At 38.2% G+C, this 10,213-nt stretch overlaps 1 protein-coding gene across 1 annotated transcript; it reads right to left on the reverse strand.

Annotated features, from left to right (window-relative positions):
* Positions 1–3,365: 3,365 nt before the first annotated feature.
* On the reverse strand, positions 3,366–9,906 carry ARL14EPL (ADP-ribosylation factor-like 14 effector protein-like). Its single transcript, XM_006886667.1, has 3 exons — positions 9,811–9,906; positions 5,755–5,894; positions 3,366–3,588 (listed from the first exon to the last, which is right to left on the reverse strand). Exons 1-3 carry the CDS (start codon positions 9,904–9,906, stop codon positions 3,366–3,368), a joined length of 459 nt encoding a protein of 152 aa, XP_006886729.1.
* Positions 9,907–10,213: the final 307 nt, after the last annotated feature.

The following is a 10,213-nucleotide window of genomic DNA, read 5'->3' on the forward strand; positions in this document are numbered from 1 at the left end:
TCTGGGATTCTCATTCTTCTCAGAGTCAGCCACAGTTTGTTATGATCCACACAGTCAAATGCCTTTGCATAATCAATGAAACACACATAGACATTCTTCTGGTATTCCCTGCTTTCAGCTAAGAGCCATCTAACATCAGTTACTCCATAAATTATCAACATGCTTTTTAAACCAGATCACTTAAATAGAATCATCTGATATTTAATGTTTAAGGCTAAAAAAATATGAGAATACCAAAAAAAGGTACTCTAAAGCTAATTTACAAGAGTGTAAAGTTTCATAATGTATGAAGTCAGGATAATAAAGTGGTATTTCTCAAACCTAGCTAATCATAAGGCATACTGGGGGTGATTATTTAAAAGTGTAAATTCCCAAAGCTCAATGCTAGAGGTTTTGAGTCCTGAGTTTTGAGATGGAGCTTTAAAATTCCTATCATCAGAAGTGTGTGGGTTAGTTTTAGATTCAGGTAAATATGAGAAACACTTGGCATAAAGGAAGGAACACTGATTGACCTAGTTTATGTTCAAAACATTAGAGTCTCAGCTCTTCTCTGTATCCTTAAGTCGGTAATTTTATCTCACTGGGTTCTAGATGCCTTAGTTATGAAAACAAAAGACTATAAAGAAAAATAAAAACAATTCATCTAGAGCAACAGAAGGAGAACCAGGAATAAGAGGATATGAACTATGTGGTAAATTACCCCTATGAACTACCATGATTGAGGAAATGTCTTGAGGACTAAGGTGCACGTAATTCATGCTGTGGTTTTTTCAATCACTTGTTATGAGTCTGAGAGCTGGACAATGAGTAAGGCTGACAGAAGAAGAATTGATGCCTTTGAGCTGTGGTACTAGAAGAGAGTACTGAATATGCCATAAACTGTCAAATGAACAAGCAAATATGTCTTGAAGAAAGTGCAACCAGAGTGCTCTTGGTGGCAAAGATGTTGAATCTTCATCTCACATACTTCGGGCATGATTCTAGGACAGGTTATTCCCTGGAAGGGGACATGATGTTTTCCATGTCCTTCCATGGAGACAACCTTCGCCAAGGAGGGTCGGTGAAAGAAAAGATGATCTTCAACCAGATGGACTGACACAGTGATGGCCACAATAAGCAGAGTGTCAGAAAGCATGAGGACGGCAGAGAACAAGACAGGGTTCAGATCTATTGTTCATATGGTCCCTACAGGTTACACTCAACTTTGATGGCACCTAACCAAAACCTAGGGTTCTGATGATCAAAGGAAATGAATTGGAACACTTAACACAATGTCTGGTTAAAAAAACAGTGTATGCTGAATAAAAGCCAGTTGAATTTGGAAAAACCCAGTAAATTCTGTGGTTAAGAAGACCAAAAAACAAAACAAACAAACAAACCAAAAAAAGACCAAAAAACTTAAGTTTTCCTATTAACACCTACAGGAGTACTGTGGCCACAGTGTTAATTTAGGATCTTTGTCATGTTAGTCTAAAAACATACTACATGTAACAAGTCCAGAACTGTCAGTAATCTACCCTGACACAAGTACATGGAACAAAAATCAGAGTTTTTAATCTGATTATGGAAGAAAAATAAACCCTGAAAATGCTATAAAATTTTATGTTTGAATTGAAGTGAAAATGATCTTACTAACTCCATTAACATTCATATTATTAGGAAGCTCTGGTAGCATGGAGCTCTGGTGGCCTAGTGGGTAAGGAGTTGTGCTGCCAACTCAAATGTAGATGGTTCAAATCTACCGGCTGTTCATTGAAAGATGTATAATCCTACTGTGCTATTTACAGCCTCTCAAAACCCACTACAGCGACCCTATGAAGAACAGATTTGAACTTTACCCTATCCTGTGCCCCCTTCACCATTGGTGATATACTTGAGCCCAATCTGTCTTTCTGAGGGCCTTCTCTTTCGATGACCTTCTGCCTTTTCCAGTTGTATTTGACTTAATGGTACCTAACAACAACAATATAATTTATACAAGTGATTCTCAAAGTGTGGCTTCCATGCCAGCAGCATCAGCATCACCTAAACACTTGGTACAAAAGAAAATAAATCGGAAATTCTGGGGGTGGATCCCCCAGAATCTGTCTTAACAAACCTTCCAGGATTTAATATACAAATTTGTTTGTCCATATTTTTATGTACACTAAATTATGAGAACTGCTGACTTAAAGTAAACAAGACTCTTGTAAAAAAATATTCAAAGGCAGCTAATTTTAACTTTTTAAGAAAACTTCCTACAGTGTCTAGGGAGCTCTGTTGGCTTAGTGGGAAGGATCTGTGCCGCCAGCCCAAAGGTATGACTGCTCCATGGGAGAAAGATGGGCACTCTCCTGTGATGTGTTTTACTGCTTCTGAAAACCCACTGGAGGGTCAGCTGTCAGTCAGTTCTGACTCAAAGGCACACAAGTAAAAGAACAGTGTAGCTGAATTGAAAGACTGTATCATTTATTTAGTCAATACTCCAATCACTGCCATCGAGTGTATGCTAACTCATAGAGACCCCTCTATTGGGTTTCCAGGCTGTAAATCTTAATGGAAAGAGAGTGCCCATCTTTCTCCCACTAAATGTATGATTTGAAATGCTGGAAAATCAAAGCCTTCTGGTTAACAGCACAATCTTTTACAGACTGAACCAGTAGAACCCAGAGAAATGTACAGAAACACACTTCAGTATTAACAACTTGAGTTTTATCCCTTTTTTAAATAACAAAACAAAAACAAGTCCAAAATACTGACTTAGAAATGAAAAAGACAAGTCACTGGCATTTAGTACATTCAAGTCTTAATTTCTCAATATCAGAAGAAAAATACAAGTCTCAAAACCTAAAAATGTTATCAAATCTTAACAAAGTCAGTAATATAAAAACAATAAAGATTATGAACATATAGTACAAAGTCACAGGATTGTTGGGTTTTTTTTAATCCACATGACAATCTGACTTAGAACCAGTAATGTGTAAAAAAGTACTAAAAATAACTAAATAGTATAAATACTAGGTGCTACATTCTACATAAGAACAATTTTCTTAGAAAAATGTGTTATGAAAGTGTGGAAATCTTAAAACTACTCTTCTCAGGTAAAGAGGGAAGAACATTTTAACCTGAGGGTGGAGTGGAGCTAGGAGAGACTTAGAGTGACCCAGCGCCACACTCTTCTGTCACAAGGTGAGGAAGAAGAGGAGAAGACACAACAGGAAGGCCATAGAATTGCTACTGATTATTGCTGTATAGGTCTACTGCTTGAGGGAATACGAATCCTAAGGTTTCTATCAACATCTTCCTAAGCCCTAAAATTCGCTCGAGAGAAAAGTCAACTTGCATATACAAAGAAAAGATAAAAGTGCATCCACACACAAGAGCTCTTAGTCGGGAACTTCAAACGGGAGCGTGCTGATAACCTCCCCTGACTCGGTGACGATGGCATCATACACCCACCGGCGGTTGCACCGGCGCGGGGGCCCACGCTTGTTGGAGTTACACTTGGGGCAGGGGTAGAAGCAGCCCAGGCAGTTCTTCTCTAGGCAGTCACACAGATCCACATCGTTGCATATTAGCCTGCCACTTTTGTCATACTTTCTCATAACACTGCAAAGAAAAACAATGGCATTAACATGACAATGCAATTTTTTTTCAACACTGAGGATAAATGACTATGCAGAAAATTATGTTAAAATTTCAATCTTCTTACTTTAAGGAAAAGGTATCCTAGAAATTATCCAGTTCAAGACACTTCACTGAAGAAGACATTCAGATGGCTAACAAGCACATAAAGAAATGTTCAAAATCCCTAGCTCTAAGAGAGATGCAAATCAAAACAACTATGAGATATCATCTCACTCCAGTCAGAAAACCAAAATTTAAAAGAACAGCAAGCATCAAATGCTGGCAAGATTGTGGAGAAACTGGAGCCTTTATTCCACTGTTGATGGGAGTGTAAAATGGTGCAACCACTGTGGAAGGCAGTATGGTGCTTTTTAAAAAAGTTGCAAATAGAGATACCATTTGACCCAGCAATTTCACTACCAGGAATAGACCCCAAAGAGACCATAACTGACATCCAAGCAGATATATGCACACCCATGTTTATCACTGCTTTGTTCACAATAGCAAGGAGTTGGAAACAACCTAAGTGGCCATCAACAAATGAATGGATAGAGAAGCTGTGGTATATTCAAACAATGAAATACTACATTGCATTGAAAAACAAGGTACTCATGCAATATTATTCAAAATGGGTGACCCTGGAGGACATTATTCTGAGTGAAGTATCTTAGTCACAAAAGGATAAATACTGCATGGTGCCACTGTTGTAAAGCAGGACTGACCTGACTTCGGGGTTGGGAGAAGACTGAGAAGAATGGGTTCAATAATGTATACTGCATTGAAACAGAGGAGGGAGAAAATCATTTAAGAGGGAAAATTATTAGGCAATTTTGTCATAACAGGAGTCCAGAACGAAGGCTCCATAGTGGAGTGGACCTGGGGGGAGGGACTGTAAAACAATGAAAGAATTTTTCTTTTACTTTTGCAGGATAGTGTACTAGGGGTGAGGGTTTGAAGGGGAGAAAAGTGCAATAATGAATGAATGGAAATCCAAAGTCTCTGTAAATTTTCATTGAAACTAATAATAAAATTTTTTAAAACAATAAAAAAGACATACACTTAAAAAAAAAAGAAACCAAATAAATTCCAATTCGAAGAGGCTTCATTTTTCCAACAGTGCTGGGGAATATTGTCTCACTTAGGTAAATTATCAGACTGACATTATGACTGTAAAAATGAGTGTAAATCCTGAAGATCCTGTTGGGATGATGCAAGGTTTTGATTTCTCATATAGAGGGTTCTTATGAGTTGGAGTCTAAGAACAAAGCAAATCTAAGAATAAAGTAAATGAAAACCAAAACATAAAAACCCTAGCTGATTTAAGTTGATTCTTACATACACTAGGATTTTTAAAACAAAACAAAAAAATACGGTCAATCTTATGGTTGTAAAAAATACTCCAGATTGGGGAGGGGGGGTGTTGTAAAACCATTCTTATTGGGATCTTTCCATAATGAGCTGAACTTTTTTTTGTCCTTTTCTAAAAAGACTGTATGATATACAATAACATTTTTTTAAATTACTCAGGGTAAGCACTGGAATGATGAGCTGATATCATAATCAAGTTTTTTAATCTCTCTCTCCTCTCCTCACTGTCCTTGCCTTTATTTGTACTGGGGAGGGTGCCAGTGGACAGAAAAGAATGTCCTTGACTCTACCAATGTGGAAGGAGAGGAGCTGTGAGGAAGCCAGGTGGTACAGGGGAGAGGAAGACAAGGGACAAGGGGAAGAGGAAGAGCTGTGGGGAAGCCACATGAGACAAGGGGGCAGGAACAGAAAGGCACACTCCACCTGTGCTTTGGGGTGGGGCCGAGGGAGGGTGATTCCGTCTCTACACATCTACACATAGGAGGTACGAAGATCTGACAACAGCTGTCATCACACTGGGTGACATCAATCTAAGGACATCATTGCTCTGGTGTAAGGACCTTTGAAGCTTTGACCAGAGCACTAATTGATTCCTAGTCTGGGGATATGTCCATTTCTTAAAAGTTTCTACTAACTTCTAGGCAGCTGGGATACTTCTGTAATTTACAAAAAGATTTTTTAATGCCAAGGAAAAGAGGAAAACTCTAGTTGCTAGCTTTGTCAAGAATTCAAGTATTTTACAATCCCATAAACCATATAAGCAATAAACCATGCTCTTACTTGTATTTCACAGAAAAATACTCATTCATCTTTGACATACGAGCTTTCTTTTTCTGCTGCCTTGTTTCAGGGTTGAAGTCTGCTACTTGTGGTCCAGGGTTTTGAAATGCCAAACATTTTAACTGCCTCTCTATTTGTTGCTGTAAAACATATGAAACATACTCGTAATAAGCACTGGGTAGTTTTGTTTTCACACCGACTCAAAAATTATTCTTTTCTATGTAAAACACAATGGCATCACAGTATAAATGATTTATACAGAGAAATGAAAAATCTAACCGAGCTTTAAACAATCCTGAAAATTATCTCAAATTAGGGCATTCTTTCTGAGTAATAAAAATGCAGCACAAAATTCACATACTCTATATGTAAAAAAAGGCTGGCTGGGAAAATAGAATCTCATTCATACCTACTGAATACCAGGCAGTTTCCCAATCTCAGGGGAGGATCTGTGCTCGAGTGGATACCCTGCTGGCTTAATCCACAGGGAGCGGCACTGGTAAATCAATGGCAGCACCTCTCTGGTGACTCCAACCCTCCAACAGTTTCATGGAAGAAGGAAGAGCGACCCCCTCTGGTACAATTCACAGCCCTGGAAATGGCTGGATGGTCAGCTATGAGTCAGTTCCAACTTCATGGCACCATGTCATAGATTGTTTTTTGTGTTTTTGTGTGTTTATTTTTCTGAATATGAAAATCTAGTCGTCTTTACTGCTTACAAAGGTGCAAAGCAATGTGGATTTGTCTCGGTTCAGCTTTCCTGGCTTGCTCATTTGACAGTCCCACCAAAGAAACCTGATTAAAGGACATTGGGAAAATTTCTCACATCTCTATTTTGCAAGTAATTCCTAAATTTCTAAGCCTACTTAATTACTGATTTCAATAACATCTCAACACACATTGGACTCCACCTTACACCTTCAGAATTACTTGAACCTAATAAATTTTTCTCACCCCTGCCCAATATTCTCCACCTACCCACACACATCTTCAACCACCTCCTTGGCTTCCAGTGAGCTTTTTAATCCACCTCACTTTTACCGTCAATCTGGAAGCCCTTTCCCTCTAGTCCTTAATGCATCAAAGCCGATGAGTCACAGTTTTGAAGACAATGCAAGTCCTTCCTCAATAGATAGTTGGAGAAACTCAGGAACAGTGTCTTTCACCACTGGGAAACCCCGTGTCACACATGGCCCTCAACCAGCGCTCTGGGGCATGTCCCACATCTACTCATTTAGCCAGGCCTTTCATTCGGGACTCAGACACCTGACAGTCCACTCTCTGTATCACATTAGGGTCTAATCTGAAGCAAAGACAGATCTGGAGAAAATCTTGCTCAAATGACTTGTACAGACTTAGGAGAAATTTTCAAAACTCTCCATTTTGAGACTTCTACAGAAATGGACAAGCAACAAAGATGTTTCCATGAAATACTGCCAGTTTACCTGGAGTACGTAGTACATATGCTGTTAGACAAGAATGTTCTTTAGAGGGATTTTAGAGTAATCAGCCCAGTGAAACACAGGCTAATCAATACTTAAAATGCTATACCTTGAAACAAAACAAATATATACAGAATGAGTTTTGTTTCAATATAATTCATGCTTTTTATAGGGTTTTCTACAGTTTGGTTCATTAGTAGTATGAGTCTAACATCTATATAACTTAAGCCTTTCTTTTCTTTTTTCATGTGTACACATATGCTTATTTTTTCAATTTAAGTATGTAATAAGTAAAATAGTCTATATTTAGGTATAATTATGTAACTTTTGAAAAACACACAGCTCTGCAACATAAAGACAATATTTCAACATAAAATAAAAATCTTCATGACTACACCAATGGGCAACATGATGATAAATGGAGAAAAGATTAAAGTTCTCAATGACTGAATTTTACTTGGATCCACAATCAACATCCATGGAGGCAGCCATCAGGGAATCAAGGAATGCTTTTTTTTTTTAAGTTGGCCGTCAAAAAGTCTGCTGTCAAAGACCTCTCCAGAGTGCTAAGCTGCGAGAACAAGAAGTTAAAGACAAAGGTCTGCTTGACCCAGGCCACGATATTTCCAGTTGTTTCATGTTTCAGAAAGACTGAAGAAGAACTGACGCCTTTTAATTAGGATATTAATGGAGAAGTGGTGCTGGAGGCGGTGCACTGTCAATCTGGAGCATACACCTTTCTTGAATTTAGATCATGCAGTGTTCTTTGCTCTGTTCACAGTAAAGCTTCTTGGTTTAGGTATAGGTTTTGTGTGAGCCTCATTAAGTGTTCTGGGTGCGCATTCTTCTCAGTGTTAGCCACAGTTATTAATGAGTTAACAAGAACACCTCTGTGGACCTACCAGCGCCAACTCTTGGTTCTGCCCCTTTTTAGCACCTTGAGCAAGTCCCTACTTCTCTATGCCTCAGTTTCTCCTTTTGTAAATGACATTAGTTAACAATAGTATTCCCCTCACAGAACTGTAATAAGAATTAGATTCGGCATACAGAAAGTTTTAAAACCATGACTAGCATTTACTAACAATAAAAAAGTATACTTTGATATAGTCTCCACAAGTATTCTGTCTGAAAGCAAGATTTCAATGCACTGAGCACTGAGCTAAAAGGGATTAGCAGAGAAATGTGAAGTGTAACTAGCTCACGAGTGAGTAGGTGAATAAGGAGAAAACCCCATTAACATAACACAAGAGCAGAGACTTTCCTGTTGGAACCCACCCAAGCCCAAGGACAGCTCAGATCAAATGGAGAACACACCAAAGAATATATATTAACAATTTCATGTATCCCCCAAAAATATTCATTGTTTATCGGTAAGGAATTGGTTTGCCGTCAACACAAAGGCAGGTGTTTGGAACCCTCAGCTGCTCCTTGGAGGAAGGCGGGCAATCTCCTCCCTTGTTATTTATAGTCTGCACCTCCTCTGGATGTAATCCCACTTGGGAACAGGGTTTTCTTTCTTAAGTTAAAGAGTTCATTAGTGTAGAGTTATGTCTTGAATCTATCTTCTCTGACATATTAAGAAGCAGATTAGGCACAAAGAGAAAGCATAAATGGAAGAAAATTAGATGTCATAAGGAGATTGCCAAGAAACGTCAAGAAGAATGCTAGACAAACTGAGATAAAACTCAACAACCTACATTATGCAGATGACACAACCATACTTGCTGAAAGTGAGGAACATGTTAAACATTTGCTCCAGAAGATCAAGGGCTACAGCCTTCAATATGGATTATATCTCAACATCAAGAAAACAAAAGTCTGCATCACTGGGTTAATAGAAAACATCATGATAGATGGAGAAAGAATTGAAGTTGCCAAAGATTTCATCTTGCTTGAGTCATCAAACAAGGATTTCTCTCAGAGTAGATGGAGAAAACTTTCCCTTAGCATTGCTGTTGTTAGGTGTCATCAAATTGAGTACATAACGACCCCACAAATAGAAGATATAAACTCTGTCCAATCCTGTGCAATCTTTATCATCATCTCTGATGTACCTGAACCCGTTACTGCAGTCACTGTGTCAATTCATCTAGTTAAGGGGCTTTCTTTCTTTCCTAACTCTCTACCTTTCCAAGTATGAAGTCAATTCCTTTCTTTAGCATGATGTTGTTGATTGCCTTTGAGTCGAGCACAACTCATACTGACCCTAAGAACAAAAGACCTGAAGCCTTTCTGTAGCTAACATGGAATTATATGAACTTTGATAAATGTCAGTAGTTGTATGGAATTATATGAACTTTGATAAATGTCAGTAGTTGTAGAGGGGCTTCAGGCCTCGTGTTCTTAGGGCCACTATGAGTCATGCTCGACTCAAAGGCAATCAACAACAACAATATTCTATTATAATATTGTTTAATAATATTAAAAATACAATAGAATATACATTATAATACATTCTAATATACATTAGAATATCCCTGAATTCAGACTCCTAGCCTCCTATACTATAAGAAAATAAATTTCTACTCCTTAAAGCTACTGAATTATAGTATTTTTGTTATAAAAGCCTTAAGAAATTAATACAACATTAAATCACAATATTCATATGACGTACCAGTTGCTTCTGTCCAATCTGACAGGTTTTCTCAGGAGAATTTTCATCTGTACTTTCATCTTGGATGGAACTGCTTTTTTCTGATTGTCCACTCATTTCTGGTCATTAAAAAAATAACTGGAAAAAAGTAAAGCACATTATCAAACAGTCCAGTAACTTAATTCTATGACTCCTTCCTGTTCTCTCCCCTCACCTCACTTTCTTTCAAAGTCAGACCTCCTGAGAGAGTCGTCTGCACTCTGGCTTCTGTTCTTACTACTCACTCATTCTTCAGTGCTGCATCTTATTCCACTATTATCCTAACTCTCTCCCCTGTCAGGAGTTCTACCAGGAAAGAGAGCACATCATTACCAGTTCTTGGTATAATTATCTCTGAAACAACAGTGCTGCAACCACTTACTCC

This window comes from Elephantulus edwardii, unplaced genomic scaffold, assembly GCF_000299155.1.
Source record: "Elephantulus edwardii isolate Elephantulus edwardi_28Jun2011 unplaced genomic scaffold, EleEdw1.0 scaffold00050, whole genome shotgun sequence".
Lineage (NCBI taxonomy): Eukaryota > Metazoa > Chordata > Mammalia > Macroscelidea > Macroscelididae > Elephantulus > Elephantulus edwardii.